This window comes from Nyctereutes procyonoides, unplaced genomic scaffold (genome assembly GCF_905146905.1).
Source record: "Nyctereutes procyonoides isolate TBG_1078 unplaced genomic scaffold, NYPRO_anot_genome, whole genome shotgun sequence".
NCBI classification, from domain to species: Eukaryota; Metazoa; Chordata; class Mammalia; order Carnivora; family Canidae; genus Nyctereutes; species Nyctereutes procyonoides.
Window position 1 is genome coordinate 17535744 of NW_026575044.1, and position 26259 is coordinate 17562002.

The following is a 26259-nucleotide window of genomic DNA, read 5'->3' on the forward strand; positions in this document are numbered from 1 at the left end:
GGGAAAAACCACTTTTTTTTTTCCTGGCAAGCCTTGCTTTATTTTGAGAGACACAATGCCCTCCTTGGGCCTCTGCCTACATTTCATTGGCTAGAAATGAGTCGTGTGGCCACCCTAGCTACAGCAGAAAGTGGGAAAAGGCTGGCTTTCCAACCTTTGTATTAGAAATGGGCTAAGAAGGAGGAGCTCCGGAGAGGGCTGAGTGAGCACCCTCGTGTGTCTGCACATGCCTCTCCATAATTAGCCTGGACCGTCCTAGAGGGCCCCTCCCCAGCCCTTGGCCTGGGACAGGGCATGAATTGGTGAAGTGAGGAGTGGCCAAGATTCCTTTGGAAAGGAGGGGGCCTTGCCTGGCTCTGCGAGCAGCCAGCCTGGTGCTGAACGGGGTTCCAGGGGGCAAAATGCTCCTTGGATTGGAGAAGAAAAGGGGCAGGAGTCCTGACTGACCTCAGCCCCGGGCGGGGGGGCGGGGGGGCGGTGCTAAGCCTCATTGCTCCATTCTGGGAAGGAAGCCAGTGGGGATGAAGACCTAGGGTTAATGCATGAGCTGCAGGGTGCCTCCCAGGCCCGGTGGGGCCTTGCCAAGGTGTTGCAGGCCCCTTCTTGGTCACATGGGCCCATACTCAGCTGATGTGCGCTCCTCAGACACTTCCCGAAGGACGTAGGTTTGTGGGCCTGGGCAGGCGTCTTTGTCATCTTCACACTCAAAGGAAATGAATGGCAGCTTGGCAGACGGAGAACATTTTTTTTTCCTTTTTTTTTCCATTTAAGACGTTGTGAATCTCCTTTGTCTGCCTTCTGAAATTTGATATTAAAGCCAAGAGGATTTTTGTTTCTTTCAGGATAATCTGTTTTATTTTGTTCTTTTTTTTTTTTCCAGCTGAGATGCTTAAGGAATTTTTTTTGCCTTCAAATTTATAATAAAAAGTCTAAACGAGGGGGCCTAGGTTAGTTCATTTATACTCCCATCTTTCCTTCCTTCCTTCCTTCCTTCCTTCCTTCCTTCCTTCCTTCTGTTTGCTTTTGTTTTTCATTTCTCGGGGCCATGATCAGTCTTTACTTTGATGCAAAGGATGTTTATTTATTTATATTTTATTTTATTTATTTATAGCTTAGAAAAGAGGTCTCCTATTGTATACCGGATTCTTGCTTGGATGGCATTTGTTCTGGCCTCTTTATCGGGAGCACAAATGAGCCATTTATATAGGATCTCCATTCTCCGTTTTGCAAAGCTCTCAGCCTCCTTTTGGCTCCTTCCCTTCTCTGCTTTGCATTTGGTGAGAACGCCTCACATTCCCCCACCCCATCATCAATCGATCGATCGGCTCTTCCATACTCTCGGGTCCATTTCTTTCTCCTGTCAACGTGCATTTTAATTCTGAATGTTTCTGTGGCTTTTTTCCTTCTTAATAAAAGTAATAGATATTCATTGTAAAAAGTGAGCAAATACAAATAAACAAAAAATGAGATAAACCTAAACCACCGTGATTTCACCACCCAGAGATAAGCCGTATTCATATCTTGGTGAGTATTCTCCAGCTATTTTTCTATGAATTAATATACATATATCTTTTTTTAAAAGATCAGCATCCTGCAGATCATCATAAACACAGTGTTTTATAAGCTGCTTCATTTCCACTTCGAAATAGAACATGCGTACCTCCCTGTGTTGTTTAAATAGAATGACACAAAGGTTTTACAATGTGATTTTTTAACGAGTGCACTAGTATTTCAATGCACAGATAGACCATGACTTATTAAACCAATCTTCTGTTGAGCATTCTTTTCCTCAGCATTACTGATCCTATAAACAGTGCAATGACACCTGTTCTTGTAGCCTATCTTTATGCACCTCTAGGATTACTTCTTAGGATAAATTCCCAGGCATTGCTGCTCTTGATTTCCTTGATACCTTTCCTTCTCTGATCTAGTTCCCTTTTAATAGCATCTTTTGTCTTTTCGGTGCAGCCTCTGCTATCTCTAGAGATCTTTAGCCCTATTTCATAAAGACCCACTCTTATATCCCACTAGGCATGCCCACGTTCCTGAATCCTCATACTGGACGCTGTGTGAGGCCCGCGGCAGAGTTCTGCTCTCCTGATTGTTCAGACTGATGTTTCCACCTCGCCTCCCACCCTCCCCGTCTCTCTCTTCTTCCTTCCTTTCTTTCTTTCTCTTTTCTTATTTGCAAGTCAGACACTATTTTGCACCAGAAGGCCAAAGCAGGCCACGTTCAGTGTGAGATTGACTGTTCTCTTCATGGCTGTATTGTGTGCAGGGGCAAGTTCAGGGCCCCACTTGCCCTCCCCCTCCCCCTGCCAAGGCAGGTGTCCCTCTCAAAGACTCATTGCCTTCTGAAAAACTCCTAGGAACCTACCCTAAAACTTAACACCAAACCAAAACGCCTCCTGGGGATAAGACATAAAACGAACTCAAGCACTTTGTAGGTCAGTGTGCCTGGAATTACTAGATATTCTCCTAAGGGAGGGAGGATTGGGCAGGGGGGGCTTTAGTTCCCAGGCAGGGGTGGGTGTAGGCTGGAAGCGAGAGGCTGGGGCAAAAGCATTCTGTGACTCTGCTGTGGACAGCCAGCTTGAGCGTCCTGCCTCCCCTGCCTCGGACCTCGGGCTGCCCCTCCACAGTCTGCTCCAACTGATCTGCTGGCCTTCAGCTCCCCAGGGACACCAATTAAAGGGGGCTACTGAACTGGCCATGTTTCCGTATTTGACACTTATGTGGTAAGTGCTCCTGGTTCTTGAAGTCACCAGGCTTGTTGCCTTGGACTTCATATGACATCCATTCCTTTGGCATTTGTGTAGAAGGGCTTGGTGGGAGAAATCTAAAATCCAACCTAATTAACCCCTTCATAGGTGGGGTCTCCCTTCTAGTAGGCTGCGCACGTGTTCTTCTCAGCCCAGCCAGATGGGCCTCAGGGTGACCCCTTTCCCCCACTGCCTCACCCTCTCCTGGAGTTGCTGCGGGGGGAGGGGCTGGCATCCTCCTCTCCCCCAGCTCTTGCCTCCACTCATGGCTTGGGCCCCCACATCTGGTTAGTCCACAATTTTGATCAACTCAAATGGCCAGTTCCATTCAAAGACCACTTTAGAAGAGCAAGTGTCGAAAGATGGAGCGTCACGCACCAGTGGTCCTTGTCTGTGGTCCATCTGCTGCTGAAAAGAGACTGGCCCATGGGCCTGCAGCTCTTCAGTGGCAGGCCTGGTCCTTACCTCTGGTCCTCTGGACTCTCAGTCTGGATTCCCTCCGCTATGTCACGTGTTAGTCCACATGAGAAGATTGTCTGCTGCCTGCTGTCAGGAGTAAAAGCGCAGCCTGAACAACTGGCTCTGGTGGGAAGCGGTGACAGAGACTCATGGAGTTGATTTTAGGGATTCAAGAAGCCAGTATGTCCTTCTGTTACCAGTTCAAACTCAATAGTCAACAGCATTTCTGTGGCTACTGACTGCGGCTGTTATAGTAAGTGTTGTTCTGTTCCTTAAAAGATTAAGACAGGTCCCTCAAACCATCATCCTTACCTGTAGCCTTCTATCCCAGACTTTCAGGGAAAGCCCAGCTTTCAGTGAACAGACATGCTGTCCTGAGAGTCCCACAAGTAGAGTAGTGTTGATCAAACCACATTTTCCGGTTTGGACACCGGGAATCAGAATTACCATGACTTTAATGCAAAGCAGGAGGAGATGAACGTCTTGAATAAGGTATGAATAGAGGCTGTGGGGGAGAGCTGTGACTCAGTGGGCATCAGGGGTCCACTGGAGCTGGGCCATGAAGACAGGTAGGGTTTTGCCAGGAGGGGCAGGGAGGAGGAACTGGGGGGTGGGACAGACCTATCAAATAGCTCTTGGCCAGAGCACAGGTTCAAGCAGCGGGAAATAATATTAGGGGGTAGGTGGGGGTGGGACCTCTGCAGGCCCTAATCATCATGAGCCATCAGAGGTCTTTCTTGGCTCTGGTCTGAGGTGGGCCTGAGGGAGTGGGTATATGGGTAGGCTCAGTGGAGGAAGGAAAGAACGTCAGGGTGTCACCGTTCAAATGCTGCCATCTACAGTTATTTATATCATGTGACCAAATTTTTTTTAGTGTGATGCTGAGACTTGGAGGGTGCGGGGAAGGGATAGCCTCATGACAGGGAGGAGATCTCACTTTCTGTTGGGGGCCTTGGTTTCCCCCATAGAACATTCTCTCACTCTGCTTTGAGCCCAGGTCTTCCCTGCTAACTCCTGCATGCTGAGGTGTGTTTTAGAGCGGGTTCGTAAGCTCCCCAAAGTCTTCCTCCTCCTTTCATTCTCCTGCACCAGAACTTACCTGGGCTTTGCCCTATGACCTCAGAACGTTGAAAGGAAGCCACAGTTCAACCGTGCTGCTTGGAATGTGGCGATGGCTTCTTACGGCTCACGGGCCATGTTTCCCGGATAACATACGTGCATCTTTAAAGCAGAGGCTCGGTTTCTGTGCACTGTCCGCCCCGTGGCCAGTACACAGCGGGTACCTTCTGTGGGCCTCTCAGCCTGCGTGCACCTTGGGCTCCTGGGCACGTGGCCTGGAGGGAGGGGACCTCATCCTCCTCACGTTGCTCTGCGTCGGGAGGAGAGAATTCACTTTGCACAGAGCAGGCCTCGTTCCAATCAGGTTCTATGAAACTGGGGGACGTTACTCCAATACAGAGCAAGGAGACCTGCTAGGAATCGCGGCTGACACTCTGCACCATCTAAAACCTACTGACCCCAGGCCCCACTCCATGTGCTCACGTGGGTGTGCTTATGCTGTGGGGGAGGGGGCCCGAAAGGCAAGCCCTGAGGCCGTGGATCATTTGGGTGTGTCTGTGAACCATGGTAGACAACAGGGGACAGACGACCTCCGCTTGGCAGCTCTACCTTTTCCTCGTCTCCTTCACCATAGTGTAACCTTCTTGGCTTTTCCCATCTGCTGGTCTTTCCTTATGGCTCTGCTGTGCCCTTGTCACTGCTGAAGACAGTAACTTGTAGTGGCCAGGCCTCTAGGGCTGCCATCCATCTCCCCGCCCTTGGGGCTCATGACCTCTGCACTTCCTGTCACCTCTGAGAAGGTACGGGCTTGTCTTCCAATGGAGGATATTCCTTCAGGGGGTACTAACTCTTCATTTTTATTTGGTCATTGCTTTGGTCTGTCTGTCTATGTGTCACATGCACACACAGTCTCCAGGTGTGTGCTTCTTCCATCAGTCATGGGCAAGGGTGTTTCTATCTCCCTCGTCTCCAGGAACCAGCCTCCTCCAGCCTCATCTTGTAGATCTTGTGGCCTAGAGTTTTTGTAGATAATTGTTCCCGTATTTTAATATGCATCTGGAAATTTTTTAGAGCTGTTCACAGACTCTTCTACCTTTGGTACCAGCACTTAAGCTTTTATCTTCTCTGTCGGCCTTTCTTTCTATTTAGTGTTTTTGGAAAATCTAGGTTTTAGAGTCTTGGTGGTTATTCAAAAAGTCTGTTCAAATATGATCTCTTTCCTTTGTGATTCAGCTGGTTTTGTCCTGTAGAGGTGTTGAGTGGTACACATTCTCTTTTTCAGGTGAGCTAAACTTGTCAGGTCAAGAAGTTCCATAAACTTTATTGGTGATGACACCATGGGCTGTAAGGCAGGCACTCTAGGGCTCTCGAAGTCATGGCTGGCACATTAGTCTGTGAATATTTAAAGACAGAGATGGTGAATCTGTGCATTTAGGTTTGACATGTAGATTTGACAGCTTATTGGTTAAATTATGCCCTATCTTTCTTCACTTTGCTTTTCCAACTCTGTGAAAGTCAGAATAAGGGAGATTAGGCCTCAGACCTTTGTCATTGACTCCCCAACCTCCCCCCAACACAGAGACAAATGCTGCAAAGGAAATGTGCAGGGAGGAGGGTTGGGAGACGCTAGACTTCAGCAGCAGGACCCCCTCCGGGCTGTGCTATAGCCGTCTCCAGGCGCTCTGCTTGAAAAGTACAGACAATCAAGTCAGCAGGCTCTGAAGGAGAGACTCACACCACCCAGACTCACAAGGGACTGGTTCATAAACCAACGCCCGAGTGTTGATTTATCTGAGGAGAGAAGCCTGGTAGGACAGTGGCTTCTAGGCATTGGCTCAGGCCACTGGCTCCCCCTGGGGAGTGGTGTCCTCAGGAAGACAATTCTCAGCTCTGAAAGCTCCTTTACAAACACAGGATTAGAACAAGGTGAGACACCTTCAGGTAGCCCATGTGTGCTCTGTTTACATGCTGCAGACACTTCAATATTAGGAAATATTGAATATTTCTTTCATTGAAATCAGAGTTGCCCCCGCAACCTCTTGGGCAGTCTTGGGAACATCTGGGCAGACACTTCTGTGTTTCAGCTCACCCTGTGTGTCACCAGATGCTTCTGCCTGCATGGTGCTAGGACTGAGGAAGTGTTCTAGGCATTGTCGAGTCTGCTTATCTTAGAGTGGGTTTTCAGTTGGCTTCCTGGGACAGTTGGGAGGGCCTCCCTCGGCCCTTTTGCAAACTCTGAAAGACACCCTCACCTCAGCCTGGCCGGTCTTGCTTACTTGTGAATGCCCTGAAGGAAGCATTCCAGATGGCTGACTCCATTGGCTTCCCTGTTCCTGTCTGGTGTCTTCTGACCTGATCACCAGATCCTGGGATTCTGTGTGCCTGGTGTGGGGCTCGTAGTTCTCCTTGTGTGGACTCTGTTTCTCTCCAAGAAGGTTGGGATCCCAACCTTCAGCAGGTAGGGGAGGTGATGCTCTGGTTGCAGTCCGAAAATCCAGCCTCACAGGTGGGTCTCATGGGCTGCATCCTGCTGAATTCCCTGTATCCCATTTTTAAAGTGATCTGCAGCAGAAGAGGGCCCAGTGGCCCAGTCATTCACGTAGGAGGTAATTGCCAGTCATCCCATGCGCCTCTCCGTGCTCTGCAGTGGGCGTGTCCTTGTGATAAGATTTTCTTGGGCCACCAAGAAGGGGAGCTTGGATTCTTTGAGGGCACTCAAGTGGTGGAGGGACTTGATCCCCAGGTGTCTCCTCATTGACCCTGGTCTTTCCCTCTCTCCCTTCTCTCTCCCAGATTATCATTGAAGATATTGGGAACAAAAGGAAATATGATTTCCCACTTAACCGTTGGCTGGCCTTGGACGAAGATGATGGCAAAATCCAAAGGGATATCTTAGTGGGTGGAGCTGAGACCACAGGTAGGACCTATGAAAGGGGAGGCCCGTTTGGCTGACGTTGCACTTTCTGCTGGAGGCTCAGTGTTCTCATCTGTGGGCCTGGAGGCCTGTGACCAAGTGGGAGCTATAGCCACTCCTCCTGCTCCTGAAAGTGTCCTGCTCCTTTGGGCTGGAGCCTGTGGCTCTGCTGATGCCAGAGAAGGTGGGGAGATGGCTCTGAGGACATGCTGACTTCCCAGGACATAAAGCCAGAATGTGAAGGCCTACTATTCACGTGTGGATGTTTATGAGGATATGGATTTGCTCTTAACTTCTCCTACTATTGAGCACTTACCAGACTCTGGGATCCCTGCGAGGCACCTGACATGTTCTGGCTCCTTTAATATGGTGGCCCTGTAGTGTAGGAACTGTTACTGCCCCCATTTCACAGATGAGCAAACTGAGTCACAGAGACAGGAAGAGGCCTGTCCAAGGTCACAGAGCTGGTGACAGATCCAGGATTCGGTCTGCCACCTGAACATCTGCCTGGTGTGAATTCCACAGAAAATCTGCAACTTCTAGCCGGGGGGTTCATGGATGTTTGAGAAAACCAGTGTCATGAATGTGTACCTCTGAGAACATGCTCTGCTGTGCAGCCTCCCCTTGCTCACCCCCACATAGGGAATAAGCCCAGGTTCTGGGGCACAGTCCGCACAGCGCTCCACGGTCTGGCTCCAGCTGACATATCCACCCTCCCTCCATCCATACACCTTACCCTCTTTCTTGAATCTATGGCCCAGACTATTAACCTCCTTCCCCCTTGTCCACTTGTCTTCAGCTCGGCTTCCCGCACCCCCCCCCCCCCCCGCTGGTCTTACTCTTTCTCTCTCTTTAGAACATATTTCTGCTCCACTTGTGATGCCAGTTCTCTTCCCTGTGCAGCCATCCCTCCCTCTGAACCCACCCTCCCTGGACATTTGCACAGACCTCAACAGCTCTCAGGAGATCCAATGTTTCTCTTCTCCAACATCTTTCAGCCTCACATGTCCTTTGTAACTGAGGTTTATAAATTATTTACTTAAAAACAGATACCAGATGGGTCTGCTATGACCCCTTTCCCACATTTCTCTTACTTGCGCCCAGTGGTGGAGGAGCAGGAGGCATGGCCATCAGAGGCAGGGGATTGCTGGTAGTCTGGGCCATGGGCATATATATGTTCTAAGTTTCCTGGGCTCCGGGGCTGAGGGTGAGGTTGAGGAGAGGGGGGCGGGGTGTGTGCCCCCACGGAAGAATGAACAAGGACTAAAGTGCCATTGGCTTAGACTCCAGGACAAAATGAAAGGTGGCCAGACCTTAGCAGAGTTTCCTGTCCATATGTTTGTCTTTGGTGTTTTCTCTTTCTCAGTCCCATCTCAAGGCTTAATTGCCCTTTGCTGGCTCTTGCCCAGAACTTCGTGTCCTCATCTTGCCTCCTGACTGATGAAAACCCCAAATGGCCCACCAACAATGTTCCCTCCTCCCCTCACAGCCCCTTCATCCCGCCATGTCAGGCAGTGAAGGGGAGGACATTAGTGCCCTCTATTAAAAGTTTCCTTTTTTAAAGTTATGAGCAAAAGAGCAAGCGAAATGAATTAGATAGCCCTGAATATAAATCTCTGTTAATAGAGTTGACTGTTATAATTAAATCAGACATAACAGAATTCATCCGGCAGCTATTAATATTATGCAAGTGGTAATTAATGTTAATAACAAGTACTATTCTTAGCCAACTCAAATTCTCGTTCTCTTTTTTAGTCTTTGTAAGGCAGGCTGGCAGCTTCTTATAGTAATACCTGTAGTTTATTCCAAAACTCAAATACATTGACACACAGACTCTGAAAAAGATAAATGAGGGGCACTGGATGTCATCTGGGAATGAGAGTGTATGGAGGAGGGAGGGCTTAGGGAGGCGGTGGTCAGGGAGGGGAGAGTGTGGTGGGATTTTGTAACCAGCTAGCGCTAACCTTCTCTTCCCCTGTGGCTTCTACACCAGCTATCTCGTACGTTGTCACCATCTTCACGGGGGATGTCCGGGGGGCTGGGACCAAATCCAAAATCTACTTGGTCATGTATGGGGCCAGAGGGAATAAGAACAGCGGCAAAATCTTCCTGGAAGGCGGTGTGTTTGACCGTGGCCGCATGGACATCTTCCACATCGAGCTGGCTGTCCTCCTCAGCCCCCTGAGTCGGGTCTCCATCGGGCATGGCAATGTGGGCGTCAACAGAGGCTGGTACTGTGAAAAGGTAAGGATGCTCCCAGTGAGGGAGGCCTTTCTTGATTCAACCCCTTGCTTTTTTAACTTACAAATAGAAATGCTGCCCTGCTTCCTGCTTCCCGCTTCCTCTGGATCAGTGACAGACCACATGGGCAGTCCCTTTCATGGGGGCAGTTGGCTTGGTAGCATGCCCATCCACCTTGTTTTGCTTATGGTCAGGAATGAGGGCTGTTCTGCACATGCATCCAAGGGCCAAATGCAGGTGCTAGCTGGTAGTTATAAGCTGTCCAGCTTCTTGGTGTTCTGTTTCACTTCAGCTTATGAATCTCTCAGTCAACAAGTATTTTTGAAAATGAGCTTGCATGGTGGGATACGTATGCTTGAAGATGTATACACAGTAAAAGTAAGATAGAGACAATATGAAAACAAATGTCAGTTTTGTTGTCCTTCCAACTTAAGATATAGAACATTTCCAATACTCTTGAACTGCCACTGTGTCCTTCTGAAATCATAAAATTTTATTTTCCCCAAAGGGCAGGTGAGTTGTGTCTACGTATATGTTGTTTGTAGCCAGCAGTTTTCAGTCAACAGTATGCATCAGAGATTCATCCGAATTGGTAACAGGTGCTATAGTTCATCCGATGTCCCATCCATTCCGTTGCATGAATCCATCACCATTTGTTCTCCAACTGATGGAAATTATGGGGTTGTGTTTCCTGATTCTTGCTGTTATAAAAAATGCCACCATGACATTCTCGCGTGTTTATCTTTGCACAAATGTACAAGAGCTTCTTGGAAGGGAAAATCTAGGTCACAGGGTAAGTGAATCTTCAGCTTTGCCTGATAATTGCATTTTCAAAGGAGGCCAGATTGCTTTCCAAAGCAGTTCATTCTATTCCTCTCCCGTCAGACGTGTGTAAGAGATATTTTACTCTATACCTCCTCATCAACACTTGACGTTGCCTGAATTTTTCATTTTTACCATTTCAGAGGTTATAAAATGAACTCACTGTGGTTCTAATTTTTATTTTCATGATTACTATTAAACTTGAATATCTTTTCATAATTTTATTAGCTATTCATGTTTCTTTGTATATAAAATGCCTGTTCATGGTTGTTTTTTTTTCCTGATTTTTCTATTGACTGATCTATCTTTGAATTTACTTTTAGTTCTTTATTAAATCTGGATACTAATCCTTGGTTGATGGTGTATGTTCAAGTATCTTTTCATAGTTTGTTCACGGTGTTCTTTGGGGAAGAGAAGATTTAAGTTAGAGACAATCTAACTTATTAACTTTTGTCTTTATGGTTAATGTTTTTTGTACTGTCAAAAGAAATCTTACCTATTCTAAAGCTCTTAAGATATTCTTCTGTACTCTCTTCCAAAAATTGTAAAGTTTGAGGTACCTGGATGGCTCAGTCTTTTGAACATCCAACTCTTGGTTTTGGCTCAGGTCTTGACCTCAGGATCATGGGATCAAGCATGCTCAGCACAGAGTCTGCTTGATATTCTCTGTCTCCCTTTCCCTTTGCCCCTCCCCCTGGTCATGCTCTCTCTCTCTCTCTTCCTCTCTCGCTCTCAAATAGGTAAATAAAATCTTTTTAAAAAAATTCTAAAGTTTGGTATTCCTATTTACATATTTACACCTTTAATCTACCAGGATTTGATTTTTGTGGGAGATAGGGGTCCAAAATTTCGTGGTTTTTTTTTTTTTTTCTGTATAGATACTCAGATGTCTCAGTGAATTTATAGAAGGGCTTTTTTAAAACCTGGAATTCTCTTAAAAACAGATTCCTGCACTCCAACTCAAACCTACTGACTCAGAATTTCCAGTTAATCTGGATATTGAGATAATTCTTATCATTAAGGAAGCTTCAGAATCATTAATTTACTAAGTAGTAACTCTTCTCAACTGTTCTTGGCAACTTGGTCTTGTCAAATTCCTCAGATATATGGTTTTGCCTCTGAGCTTTCTTGTCTGTTCTATTTATTGATTGAATTTATTTCTACATGAATACAATACTCACTATCATAATTTCATATCTTATTCTAAGTCTTGCTATCTGCTAGGGAAAATTTGCCCATCTTATTCTTTTTTCTCAGGAATGTGTTAATATTCATGACCTTTAACCCTTCCATGGTAGTTTTAGAATTTTCCTGCCAAGTTCTATGAAGAACTGTGTTGAACAGAATTGCTATCTTGCTAGTTTTTATATCTATGAACATTGTATACCACTTAAAATTTAGGTCTCCTTTAACATTTTTCAATATAGTTTCATATTTTTTCTTGATTAAGGTCTTGCATGTCTTTGTTAGATATACTCAGAGAGCCCTTACAATTTTTGTTGCTATTATATTTGATTTCTGTTTAAAATGTAATTTTAAATGTAAATTTTAAATGTAAATTTTTTAAATTACATTTTAAACTATTTGCTGTTGTAGAAATAGAAGCAATTCTGTACATTGAGTTTACAAATAGCCATCTTACCAAACTCTAATTAGTTATAGTAATTTGTCTATAGATTTTTGGGAAAGTTTCTTTATAGGAAGTCATATTGTCTATGAATGATGACAGTTTGGTTTCTTTCTTTCCAAAGCTTATATTTAATCTTTTTATTTGACCACATGAGAAGTACAATGCTGAACAGAAGAGTTAATACTAAGCATCTTTATTTTGGGTTTGATTTTAAAGGAAATACTTCTAAAGTTATACTTATTTAATTATGATTGTTGAGGCGTTTTGGTCGAGAGTCTTAGGTTAGATGAAGGAAATTCTCTTCTCTTTCTGTATTGTTCAAACTTTTTGTCATGAATTGTTGAATTGTATCTAATGCTTTTTCGGCACTTAGTGCAATCATCATAAGGCTTTTCTCTTATTAATTTGGTGAATTATATGACTGCATTTTCTAATGGCAAACCAACTGTGAATTGCTTTAAGACAAACCTGATCATAATGGATTTTAATTTTACAAGTTTCTGGAATTGGTTTGCCAAGATCTTAAATAAAATTTTTGTTGGGACACCTGGGTGGCTCAGTAGTTGAGCATCTGCCTTCAACTCAGGGTGTGATCCTGGGGTCTGGGATTAAGTCCCACATCAGGCTCCCTTTAAGGAGCCTGCTTCTCCTTCTGTCTATATCTCTGCCTTCTCTCCGTGTCTCTCATGAATAAATAAATAAAATATTTTAAGAAATAAAATAAATAAAATAATAAAATAATTTTTTTTGTATGTTCATGAGAAGCATAGCCCTTAATTTTCCTTTTTCATCTCATCCTTGGCAAGTTTGATCCTAGTATGAAATGATAATTATTCTCTTTCCTAAAAGAAGGTGTATAAAATTGTAGTGATCTGTTTCCCAAAAGTTTGGTTCCAGTCTCTTGCAAAATTATTTGGGAGTGTGTGTGTGTGTGTGTCTCTTTCTAATAATCAATATTTGGCTTTGTTTATATTCCATTTTATCTCTATTCCATTTTGTTGGTTTCTGTTCTTACCTCTTTTAATTTCTCTGAGTTTCTGTTGTTGCTGTTTTTCTAAATTCTTAAGTTGGATTCTTAGCTTATTAATTTTTAGCCTTCTTTTCTCATATAATCATTTGACTATAACTTACTCTCGGAGTAGTACCCCACATGTTACAATATGGAATAGTTTTATCATTCAGTTTAATTTTATTGCTCAACTGTGTTTGGGTATACTTGATATAAAACAAAACACACTGTTTTAAACTGTGTAGTTCTGTGAATTTTAACAAATGCAAATACTGTGTAACTATTACTGGAATCAATATGTAGAAAGTTTGAGTCTCTGTAGCCTGTTTCTTATGCTCCCTCTCAGTCAATCTCTACAACTCCAAGCATTAATCTGATTTCAGTCACGAAAGATTAGATTTGTCCTTCTAGCACTTAATATACATGGAATCATGCAGTATGCACTCCTGTATGTGTATGTATGTGTGTGACTTCTTTCACTCAGTACAGTATTTTTAATATTCATCTGTGTTGTTTTACATATTAGTGACTTATTCTTTTTATTGCTAAGTGGTATTTCATTGTTAGAATATATAACAATTTATTGATTCAGTCAACTGTTCATGTACATTTGGGCAGTCCAGTTTTTGTTTTTTTGTTTGAGTTTTTCTTTACTATTATGAATAGAGCTGCTATGAATAATCATGTACAAGTCTTTGGATGAGCATATTTTACTTTTGTTGGGTAAATACCTAAAAGTGGAATAGATGGGGATGCCTGGGTGGCTCAGTGGTTGACCATCTGCCTTCAGCTCAGGGTGTGATCCCAGGGTCTGTGATCAAGTCCTGCACTGGGCTCCCCACAGGGAGCCTGCTTCTCCCTCTGTCTCTGCCTCTCTCATGAATAAATAAATAAAATCTTTTTTTTAAAAAATGGAATCTCTGGATCCTATGATAAATATACATGTAACTTTTTAAAAATCTCTGAAATTGTTTTCTAAGTGTCTATATACTGTTTTGTATGCCCTCTACCAATGTATCAGAATTCCAGTTACTCCACAACCTCACTATCACTTGATATTGTCAATCTTTTAATTTTTTAGACACTATAATGGTAATTAGATATTATAAATGCATGATGGCATTTAATTATGATTTTAATTTACATGCCTCTGATTACCAATTAGGTTGAACATTATTTTTATGTGCTTATTGATCATTTGTATGTCTTTTGTGAGGTATCTTTTTCCTATCTAATTTTTTTATCTTTTTATTATCAATTTATAAGCATTATCCATGTATTCTTAATATAAGTTCTTTGTCAGATATGCTGTATCTACCTGTGGTGTATACATATAATCTCCCACTCTGTGACTTGCACTTTCATTTTCATAACAATGCTTTTTGAAGAGCAAAAACTTTTAATGCTGATGAAAGGTAATTTGTTCATGTTTTCCTTTTATGAATTATGTTTTTTGGTTCTTATTATTTCACTTATAATTCTCCTGTGACCTATTAGTTATTCTGAGGTGTGACTTTTAGGTTCCAAATACATATTCTTTTGTTATATTTTGTTATTTATTTTTAATTTAACATCATTTTAATCAGAAAACATAGTCTGTATGATGCCATTTAAAAAGATTTAAAGTGGGATGCCTGAGTGGCTCAGTAGTTGAGTGTCTACCTTCAACTCAGGATGTGATCCCAGCGTCCTGGGATCGAGTCCTGCATCAGGCTCCCTGCTTCTCCTTCTGCCTATGTCTCTGCCTCTCTCTGTGTTTCTCATGAATAAATAAATAAAAGCTTAAAAAAAAGATTTAAAGTAAATTTTACAGTGTATGTCCAATTTGTGTATTCATTCCAAGAGCTGAATCTAAGATTTTGATTTTATATGTTAAATTCAGTTTAATACTTTTGTTATTTGAATTGTCTATTTCCTTACTAGCATTTTGTTAGATCTATTAATTACTAAGAAAGATGTGTTGCAATTTCCCATGTCAGTGGTAGATATTTCAATTTTTTATTGTAGAGGTAACAATTTTTTGCTGAACATAGTGTAAGGCTATGTTATTAAGTCCAGAGTTAGTATAGCCTCTTGGTGAACTGAATCTTTACTATAATCCAATCTGATGCCATCTATCTTTCAACTAGCAAATTTAGCCCACTTATATTTATTGTAATTACTGGCATATTTGTTTTTCTGCTTTTAGGGCTTTTGTTTCTTTTGGATTGGCTGTTTTTTCCCCCTTGGTAGTGAATTAGAAATTATGCACTTTTTCTGGGGGTTTCTTTTGGTGGTTTGTGTGTGTGTGTGTGTGATTACTATTGCAACTTTACCATACATACTTAATGTAGCAAATCCAAAATTCAATCACCATCTCTACTTCTTGGATAATACAAGGATCTTTAAAATCTCTAATTACCCTGCATCTAGGTCACATGCTATACTATTTTAGCTATATTTGGAATTATTTTTAAATCCACACATTAAATATTGTTTTGTAGATTTACCTACATATTTGCCAGTTTGTTTGCTTGCCATCTCTTCTTGCATCAGACTTTATTTCTGCTGTTAATTTTCTTCTTTCTGAAGTATATACTTCAGAAGTTCCTTTGGTTAGAATCTGTTGGTGATAGGCTTTATTTTTGTTCATTTGAAAAAAAAATTATTTCATTCTCATTCTTGAAAGATAATTTTAGGGTACAGAATTCTAGATTGAGTTAATTTGTACCCCAGTGCCCAAGTATTTTCTGGTTTCTGTTAGTCTAATTGCTATTAGCTATCTTTTGTTTCCTGGTGCTCTTATCTTCTCTTTGTTTTTCACATGCTGATGCTTCTCTTCAATACATCTAGGTTTATGTGTATTACTCCTTATCCTGCCTGTGACCAGGCTTATAGTAACTGATTCTCAGGGGAGATTATTATTATCTGTCTGGAGCAAAGGCAGAGACGAAAGGCTTCACTTTGCAGATATTTCCTTGCCTACCCTTTTTCTGAGGGTGCAGCTCCTTCAAGTGTTTCTGCTTAACAGAGTTTGTAGTTTAGATCATCCAGTTTGCAAAATGCAAGGCCTAGTCTCCTGCTTCTTAAGTGGCTATTGATTTCCTGATTGTGTGGTATTGCCTTTTGCTTTTGGTGCAGCACCAACTCCAGCATTCACGTATACCCGTTCTCTTGGCTTCTGCTTACTCTGAGTTTTGCTGACCCTTGTGCCTTTTCTGTAACTTCTTGTCAGCTCAACCATGTATATAAAAGGATATTTTGTGTTATTTATCTGGCCTATGGGTCTTTTGCAGTGGTGGGAAGCTTTTCAGACTACCTAGTTTGTTGTACTACCCAGTCCTGAAGTAGAACTTTTAACAAGTATTTTTAAGTGCTCACTGTATTACTTAGAACTATGTTTGGAGCATCCATAAAGAGTGAGAACACACAACCTCATCCTTTTAGGACTTTGCCATCTTGTTGATGAAACAAGACTAATACACACGTGGCCATTAGAGAACAATTCGGGAGTAAACTAGGGAGGAAACAACCGCAGGATTTGTTCAGAGGAAAGAAAGACAGACTGTTAAGTAATTATTGGTGATTAGAACTTTCTGTGCCCCCAGATCACCCTGCATGGGTACCCTCCAATTTTGTGTGTGAGTAGATCCATTTCTGAATATGGAGTTGCGTCAAATATTTAGAATAGAAGATGGAGCACAATAATGGGTCCTAGTGGACCTCAGCCATAATAGGAATCCTGAAATTCTTGCTGATGGGTATAAAGGTCCCAGACTGATAATTAGAAGTTAGGAGCATTTATGCTTCTGGTACTGCCATCATCTAACTGCAAATTTGGGCACTTCATTCCCTTTTCTAGGCCTCAGCTTTCCCATATGTTGAATGCATGTTAGGGTGACTATATTAATTGCTAATACATTTGCATCAGAGGACTAAAGTGTTCGAAGAGACTACCACCAGAGACTCTGAGCCATCATTTATCTTGAAGGAGGAGAATTTCTCTGGGAGGTGTAGGAGGTACAAACTTCCCTCCCCCGATTTTTTGTCTCCCTTCCTCTTGGTGTTTATAAGTTAAGGTTTCACACAGCTTTGATGGCCAGATAGTCTCAGTTGAATTCTCAGAGATAATTGGGTATTTCTAAGGGTAATAATTCAATGCAAGGAAATTATAGTCAATGGTAGTAACCATGAACAACTGACAACAACAAGCACCGGTAAGACAGTGGGTAGTCAAAATGCTTGATCAGGGATAGGGTCAAATTAGTTCTTAAGTTAAAAAGAAGGCAGGGGATCCCTGGGTGGCTCAGTGGTTTAGCGCCTGCCTTTGGCCAAGGGTGTGATCCTGGGTTCCCGGGATCGAGTCCCACGTCGGGTTCCTTGTGTGGAGCCTGCTTCTCCCTCTGCCTGTGTCTCTGCCTCCTCTCTCTCTCTGTCTCTCATGAATAAAAAAAAATAAAATCTTTAGAAAATAAAAAGAAGGCAGAGCTGAGAGTCTAGTAGTATGAACAGTCAGCTCTTGACTGACAGAAAATTTTGTAGTGTCATAAGAACATTCCTTTGGACATATCTAATGTGAGTGCCTTAGGCTGGATACACTTCTAAGTTCTAAACTGATGAGTTCAGAATGTGAGTAGAATAGAGCAAGTGTGAGAAAGAAGGCTGAATGAAGCTCAAGCCCAGAAAAGGGTAGTTTGTTTTTATGTTAAATTCCAGATATTCATTGCCTTTTATATGATCAACCTTTTTACTACAAGATAAATATAGGGAATTAATTTAGTGTTCTAGTTCATTTGGTTTGGACTGGTGCACATAAATATGATGTTCAAAGAGGGTGTTGTATATAGGGGGAAGAATTTGAGATTTGGGCTGATAAATTGAAGGATGGATGATATCTATGCAGGAAGACTCCTTGTGGGAGGCATTTCTTGATCTAAGATTTAATGAAAGAGGAAACAGGAAGAAAAGTATCATTCCTTAAAAATCCTAATGTAGATGACCCTTAACATGAAGATGCTATGAAACATTGCAAGGAAGTCCCAACAAGGGGACCTACTGCAGGAGACTTGTGATCTACTCCCCCCGCACAGGTGGTGATTCTATGCCCCTTCACCGGCATCCAGCAGACCTTTCCTTGCAGCAACTGGCTGGATGAGAAGAAGGTGGATGGGCTGATCGAGAGGCAGCTCTACGAGATGGTGTCTCTCAGGAAGAAGAGGCTGAAAAGTAGGTGGAGAGGGCCCAGAGGCTGGTGGCCTCCCAGATAGGGCCAGCAGAGGTCAGGATGTCAGACCCCTGGGCAAGAACTCCACTTTGAAGGGGTCTGCTTCTGCTTCTCAGTTCTTCTCTAGAGAGGAAGGGGATGGACCTGGTGGGAGATTCATTTCTCCAAGGTGTAGGCCACATAGAGTTATATGCCTGGCACCAAGGCTGGTTCCCTTGTGACCCCAAATTTGATAAGCTTCTGTGATGGGCTAGATGTTAAACCGGATGGTTCAACACAGTACACTCTGAGTATACATAGGAAACAAGGAGTCAGCTCTTTTCCTTATCTAAAACATACTTATAGGCTTTAGCCATTAAAAGGAACATTGAGGTACCCTTCTTCAAATAGCAAGGAATCCTTGGGTCCCTAATATTGGCACCTGTTCTGGTGAGTTTCTGAGAGTGAGCACTATACCTGTGTATGATCTGCACTTCAGTCCTGAACACCTTTATTTGCTTCTCTTCCCCACTGGTAACATGAAAAATTCTTTATTTTTAAAGTTTATGGGGCAACTTGACCTGTCTCTGCAGAATTTCCTTGGTCCCTATGGGTCTGGACAACTGACTTGAAGAAAGCTGGTACCAACTCTCCCATCTTCATCCAGATTTATGGGCAGAAGGGACGAACGGACGAGATTCTCCTGAATCCCAACAACAAGTGGTTAAAACCAGGCATAATTGAGAAATTTAGGGTAGGAGAGAAGTGCAATGGGGTGGGAGGGAAGAAGGAGGAAGGAGGAAGGGATGTTAATGGTATTTGTCATGAGAATGGTTTTCTAAGCCAGATTTTGAATCAAGTTTGAGGACAAAAGGGTGCTACAAGAAATTCAGGGCCCTGCAAGAGGTGCCAGAGTGATCTATTGATTGAATGGGGTATCCTTTGGAGTTGTGGCCCTTCACCTGAATCAAACACTTCAGAACCAAACTTGGGAGAAAGAAGTAGGTATGGATGTTCTTGAGGAGCTTAGAAACTTGGGGAATCATTGTCAAACAGAGGCTCCAGGCACATTAATGTCTAGTCGCCTGATCTGGAGTGAATGAGAGAGTGAGGAGCAAATCGAAGGGAAAGTGTAAATAGTAGAATATTTTAAAAGAAATTTAGCTTTAAATTTCTGGTGCCATATATAACTAGAGCAAGGTTTGTTTTGCCAACAGAAGTGTGCTCTGACCTTTAGGGGAGAATGATTTGTAATTTTCAGCTGTCTTCCCAGAGCACCCCACTGGTGCTTCTGTTATAGACTGAGTTCATTGCTCTTCATGTATTTGTCTTCCTGGCTAGACTGTGAGCCCCTAGGGAAAGGGCACGACTGCTGTATTGATCTTTTTGTCTGTTTTAGTGCCCAGCGGAGCCCTGGGGCTGTGGGCCTGTGCTAATTTGCAGGGCTGCCATATGGGTTTTGTTACTGGGAGTTTATTGCTTGGAAGATTTTCTTTATTCTGGATCCTACTGTGGGTCAGTTATTTTTGTTCGGTTTCACCAGGCCAGACCGAACCTAGGCCCTACATGGCTGTCTTGCCCTCACGTGCCTCTGGTTGCAAAGGCATGAGAGGATAAAGTATATGAGGGGGACTTGAAGCAAAGCCATCCTCGCTGCTGAAGATGTGGCCCAGAGTGGGTGCCCTCCTGGCAGGCGGTCAGCTGTGAGGATAAACATATTTCACTGGATTATGTCTACCCAAACCTTGTTATTTCTCCCCATAGATTGAGCTCCCAGATCTTGGCAGGTTTTACAAGATTCGAGCATGGCATGACAGAAGGAGCCCTGGTTCTGGATGGCATTTAGAAAAGGTGAAGTGTGCCATCTTGGGGCTTGGGAGGTAGTTGGGAGAGGAACCAGAGTGGTCCCTTTCTAATGACTCTGTCACGTCAGTTTGCCTTTGTGTCTGTCGGGAGTGGGAGTGGGTAACCATGGGTCTCACAGTGAAACCTGAATTTGGACATAGGACACAGGGACTTCCTGATGGGGAGAGAATCTCCAAAGTAGACTGAGAAAATGCTCAGCTGTTCAGGAGACTTGTATGCTTTCCCAGGCACCTGGCTGCTAGGCAAGCATGGGTCTCCAGGGAGCAGGAGGGATAGATGTTAATCTGGTATTCCATCTTCCACAAGAGTCATCTCTATGGGACGGCCTTGGCCTGCCTTTGAGGAGATAGCAGAATGGGGACCCCAGGGTGTGGTATATCTCTGGTACACCCCCTTGCTCACCCAGAACTTCATTCCAGATGACCTTAATGAACACTCTGACCAAGGACAAGTATAACTTCAACTGTAATCGCTGGCTGGATGCCAATGAAGATGACAATGAGATTGTGAGAGAAATGACTGCAGAGGGCCCAACAGTGCGGAGGATAATGGGCAGTGAGTATTGACCAGCTCTCCATCCCGAGGTAGGCAGTAGAACTCCTGGTCAGCATGCCAGTGGGGGTCTGGCCCACGAGTCTTTTCCACTGTACCTCATCAGGCCCCCTCCAAATGCCAGGTTGCAGTCAGAAGTTCCCAGCCTTATGACAGGCTTGCAGGAGGCATCTCTAAGGTGTGATGCCAGAGCCTGTGGTGGTAGGTGTGGGGGAAGGAGGTGACATTTATGGGTCTTCAGGTGGCTGAGGGGATGAGAGGAACCTCCACTGAGCAATGTTTCTCCACAGCCTTCCTGACGTTAAAGAAGCATTCTCTTCAATTTATGTGTGAGACGCTCCCCCAAAAGGAAAGCTGTATCTAGAAGCCACGATTGGCTGCCCCAGATGAGTCCTCTGTTTCTAATTAAGGCTCATAGGAGAGGAACTAAGCTTTTAATCTGGGGTCCATTTTCCACATTCAAAGAAGTAAAGGGAGATCATTTTGCCTCCACATTATAGTAGCAGAATAGACAAAGACACAGCACATGTCCTGTCCTTTTCCCTTGGCAGACGTTACTGAGTGATCACAGCCTTCTCTCCCGCTGAGTCTGAAATGAGTTTCAAAGCTCTCAATACAGCACTCCAAGCAGACATTAGCAATTGATCAGGATTGGCACTTAACATAATTAACATCTTTGCTATCACTGTGGCAGCTGTTAATTTTTTAAGTGTAGGAATACTGTAAAATTGCAAAGAGTTAAGAATATATAGAAAACAATATCACCCATAGTCCTGATAGCTCTTCTAAATATTTGGATAGTGTCACTTCTCAGACATTTGTACATCCAGTAGAAGCTCTGTATATGTTTGTTAAAATGATTTAAATAGAAGTAAATGCTCAAAAACATAGAAACCCTACAGAGCAAATATCTACTAAGAGATCACCCCACCTATTAGTCTGATTAGGCAATGCTTGCGATTGGCAGTATCTATCATCAACTTTATGGTGGTTCTTCATTTTTAATTAAAAATGTGACCATAGAATATTTGGGTTCAGAGGCTTTTAAAATATCCTGATGCAGTTCAGGCAAGTGAGGAGTTCTTGTCCTGATTATATAGTTTGAGACAGAGTCAGACCTAAAGCAAGGTCTTCCAGCTCCTGGGTCAGGGGCTCTACACTGTCTTTTCAAATTTGGTAATATTTTCTGTGGCAACAAAGAAGTCCTCTACCTGGGAACAAGTAGGTAACAGGATTCTTCCCCAAAATGGGGTATGATATAATAATATAGTCCATCGAGGCAGAGATACACCTGCTCTTATGGATCTGTCCCCTTTGTGTGCCAGAATTGAGTCTGCAGGTTTGAACCAAGTAGGGGGGGTGTCTTGGGACCTAACCACCTCCTTGCTCTTTCTAACCAATTCTCATGACTTTAGCTCCTCACTTCCTGTTTCTGAAATTACCTGGACCTTTCATTCCTGAGCCTTTTTTTTTTTTTGCTGGTTGCTTCTCAAATTTCACACGTGACAGCTCTGAGCAATTCTTTCTTGTCTGGTATGTCAGGGATCCTCAAACTTTCATGTGCTGTATCATCCAGAGGGCTTGTTGAAACGCAGAGCACTCAGCCCCACTCACAGGGTTCCTGATTCAGGAAGTCGGGGGTGAGACCCAGGAATTTGTCTCACAGATTTCTAGGTGATGCTGCTGGTGAGGAACCACTGTGCCAAGGTATTATTTGCTTTTCCGGGAACTGTCAAGTTCCCAAAATCTTGCTGCTGTTATCTGTGTTGTCCCTATCACCTAGGTTTATCAATGAAAACTTTTTTTTCATTTGGTTAAGTCCTGGAAACACCTGTACATTGTCATTTTAGTGAAGTTTTTCCAGAAAGAAATCTACCATTTTTACTTAGAATGCCCAAGATGTTCTTTACCTCTACCTCCTCTTTACCTTGACGGAAGCCTGGCTACCCTGTCCCTCCAAATCTGTTTTTCCTCCTCCCAGACTGTGGGGCCAGGGGGAGGATGTTTACCTGACTCCCTCCCTCTGCACTCTCAGACTTGGGGCTCACACCATCTCACAATGTCACCTCAGCCCCGGATCAATCCCATCTCTGGTTACTTTTTTCTTTCAGTGAAGATGGTATAATGTGTCTCTTGGTCATCCTCCAGACCCCCAACTCCCACCATTGTTCTAGGGCAGTGTATTATCAGTCTGCTCGGGCTCCCATAACAAAATACCACAGACCAGGGGCTTAAACAACAGAAATTAATTTTCTCACAATTCTAGAGAAGTCCAAGATGAATGTGTCAGCAGGGTTGGGTTCTTCTGAGGCCTCTCTCTTTGGCTTATAGATGGCAGCCTTCTTGCTGCGTCCTCACACAGTCTTCCCTCTAGTGTGCCCTTGTCTGTGCCCTAATCCCTTCTTCTGTCATATGGATTAGGGTCCACCCATAGGATCTCATTTTAGCTTAATCACCTCTTTAAAAGCCCTACCTCCAAATCATCACATTCTGAGATACTGTGGGTTAGGACTTAAACAAATGAATGGGATGGGGGGAGACACAATTTGACTCCACCCCAGAGATGCCGATTAGACTTTTTGAGGGCTATACCTGAGAATCTGCATCTTCATCAAGCATACAAAGTAATTTTTTTGCACATCAAAACTTCAGAGCCTTTGACCTGCCTCTTTCAATGTTCATGTGCAAAATCCCCTCACCCGCATCCTAGTTCTCATCTACTTTGCTGATCACTGCCTCCCACCTACTTACCCCTCACCTTAGTACCTCACTCAGGATCATCACATGAAGCTCTTCTGAGCAACACACCCTACCTCTGGCTGGGGCTTCTGCCTCCCAACCCTCTCATGACCTGGGTGACACTCCACCCCATCCTGGAAGTCCTTCTAGCTCCTTCTTCCCAACAGTTTCCCTGGCCTGCTCATGGATGTGTGGAGGATGGAGTTTAGGGACAAATCTTTAATAAGTCATCAAGGGGAGAAGAAGAGGTACTGGAAATGGGCAAGAATTGGCTAGAGAGAGGGAAAATTCAGGAGATATTCTGAATGTGGCTCTGGCAGGACTTAGTGAAAGAATGCTGTGGAGACACAATGGGGAGATGAACTTTCTGCCCAAGATCGTGGGAGAAATTGCAGAGGAAGTGCCATTTGAGCTAGGTGTTCTCTGAGTAGGGATTTGACAGACAAGGAGAGATTGGTGAGGAGGAAGAGCATGTCTATAGGTTACACTTGTAAATGTGCATGTAACATTTTAAACAGGGTAAAGATGTAAGGCTGTCATAGCTGTTGGTTTTTGTCTTCTGTGATACTATTAAGGAACCATTTTATTTTTTTAAAGGTGTTATTTATTTATTTGAGAGAGAGACAGAGAGCTTGAAAGAGAGAGAGAGAGAGAGAAAATGAGCAATTGGGGGTGAGGAGCAGAGGGAGAGGGAGAAGCAGACTCCTAGCTGAGCAGGGAACCTGTCCAGGAGCTCAATCCCAGGACCCCAGGATCATGACCTGAACTGAAGGCAGACTATAAACAAACTGAGCCATGCAGGTGCCCCTTAAAGAACCATTTTAATGAAAAAAAAGAAAAAAGAAGTCTCTAGTGAACAGTGTTGGATGGAAGAGCTGTCTGTCCTGGCTCTAATAGCAGTTTGATGTCTTCTAGAGGGTCCCTGGCAGTACTTTCCAGCCCATGTTAACTTGGATTCTATCTCCCAGATGCTTTATCTGGCCCCCATAAACTTGCTGTTGTGCTTGGAACTCCCCCATGTCCTCATTCATCTCTACAGGAATTTGGATCTCTGCTGGTGGCAAGTCCCACTTCCCCAGTTGGTACCAGGGTATAGTAAATAATGTGCAGGGCTTCCTAGCAGTTGCTCAAGTGGAAAAGTCTTGGACTCATATAAAATAAGGACAAATTTAAAACCAGTTCTCAGGGCACCTGGGTGGCTCTGTTGGTTAAGCAGCTGACTCTTGGTTTCTGCTTAAATCATGACCTCAGGGTCCTGGGATCAAGCCTTGCCTCTACACAGTCTGCTTGTCCCTCTCCCTGCCCCACCCCCACTCCTCCACCCCCGTGCCCCTTACACACATATGCACTTTCTCTCTCAAATAACTAGACATACATACATACATACATACATACTTACATACATACCAGTTCTCTGATTTTGAATTGTGTACTCCTGGCTTATTTAAAAAAACAAGGGCCAAAGAAGCAATTAATGCCATATCTGGCTTTGAGGGGTGACCTAACTGATGAACACAGACCACACAGGCACCTCTTACGATACACATCCACACTGCCCTTCCTCAGGAGTTCTGTGAGACACTAGAAGCAATGAGATCTGCATGCTCTCCTGCGTGTGCCACAGAAGTGATTATACACCACTGATGAGTGGCCAAGAGACCACTGGACTCAACTGCTGGAAAGAGGAGCTTCTTGTTAATCAGGCTGAGGTGTAATTTTCAAATTAGAGTACAAGAGGCTCTGGTACTTACCCATCTGTTTGAAGTCTTTCACTGCTGATGGCTAACAATACAATTATTTTTAATGGTCCGTAGGCTTCCTGCCAGGAAGGCACTTGGGACCTCAATGGCTGGTGGCTGGGAGGGTCCCCTGGAGGAGATCAGGAGCCCCTAGAACTTCCAGCCAAATGGACCTTAGTGCTCCTGAACAAACAGGAGTGGAATTTCCAGGCAAAGGGATTTGCTACATTCCCTCCCAGTTTGCTCCTGGATTTGCTACATTCCCTCCCAGTTTGCTCCTGGGAATTGCCCCATAGCTACAGCTGAAGAAGCAGAACTGAACTTCATCAGGACTAAGACACTAAGCGAGGCTGGTGTTCCTCCTGCCCTTCTGTGCTTCCACTTTCCAGTACTCACTCCCTTAATGCTGTTCATCCCTCTTACTGCCACCAGTTCTATCACTAGGAGCTAAACACAAGAGCATCAGCTTCATTTATGCAGAGGCTGAAAGCTGAAGTCTGAGGAGGCTTAGAATTTGTATCCTAGCAGAGCTGATTGGAGAAGGTAGAGAAGCTCTAAGTTCAGGGGCTGTGGCCCCGTGAAGAGGTGGTGTTGGGGGCAGGAGACTTTTGCAACCCCCTTGGTTCCTGTGCCCTCCTGGTGCCAGCTTTGTGGACAAGTGGTCTCTCCTTGCCCATCGCTCTGACCAGACTTTTGCTGCACACACTGTATCTACGTAGACCCACGGATTTAAGGCCAAATTTAATTTTCAGATGTCTCTATATCTCCAAATAAAAGTGGGTATATTCCTGAGAAACTAATTTGTACACGGACTTAAACTTTTTGGTGATTTGTATCAATCCGGATATACTTTGTCTTCATTTTAGAAGAATCACCAACAGTAGCATCCAATTTTTAAAACAGTGGCTTTATTGAGCTATAATTCATGTACTATACAATTCGCCCATTTAAAGTGTACAGTTCAGAGGCGTTTAGTATATTGATAAAATCATGCATCCATCACTACTATCAAATTCCAAAACATTTTCATCGCCCCCAGAAGAGATGTGGTATCCATTAACAGTCACGTTCTGTCTTCTACTTCACTCCTCAGATTCTGACAACAAATTATCTATTTTTTTGTTGTTGTTTCTATAGATTTGCCTATTCAGGACATTTCATATAAGTGGAATCATATAATAAGTGACCTTTTATGTCTGGCTTCTTAGCATGTTTTTAAGATCCATCCACACTGTAGCACATATCAGTATTTCATTTCTTTTTATTGCTAAATAATATCTCATCA

The 26259-nt window shown here is 43.6% G+C and overlaps 1 protein-coding gene across 2 annotated transcripts in view; it reads left to right on the forward strand.

The window, feature by feature from the left end:
* Nucleotides 1–26259, forward strand: part of LOXHD1 (lipoxygenase homology PLAT domains 1) — a 162838-nt gene that overhangs the window by 44147 nt on the left and 92432 nt on the right. For both annotated transcript variants that reach the window (XM_055324162.1, XM_055324163.1), the window contains exons 7-12: nt 7074–7197; nt 9188–9438; nt 17966–18101; nt 18672–18832; nt 19843–19929; nt 20364–20499. In XM_055324162.1, the coding sequence (XP_055180137.1) occupies nt 7074–7197; nt 9188–9438; nt 17966–18101; nt 18672–18832; nt 19843–19929; nt 20364–20499 (895 nt within the window). The remainder of the gene's footprint in view (nt 1–7073; nt 7198–9187; nt 9439–17965; nt 18102–18671; nt 18833–19842; nt 19930–20363; nt 20500–26259) is intronic.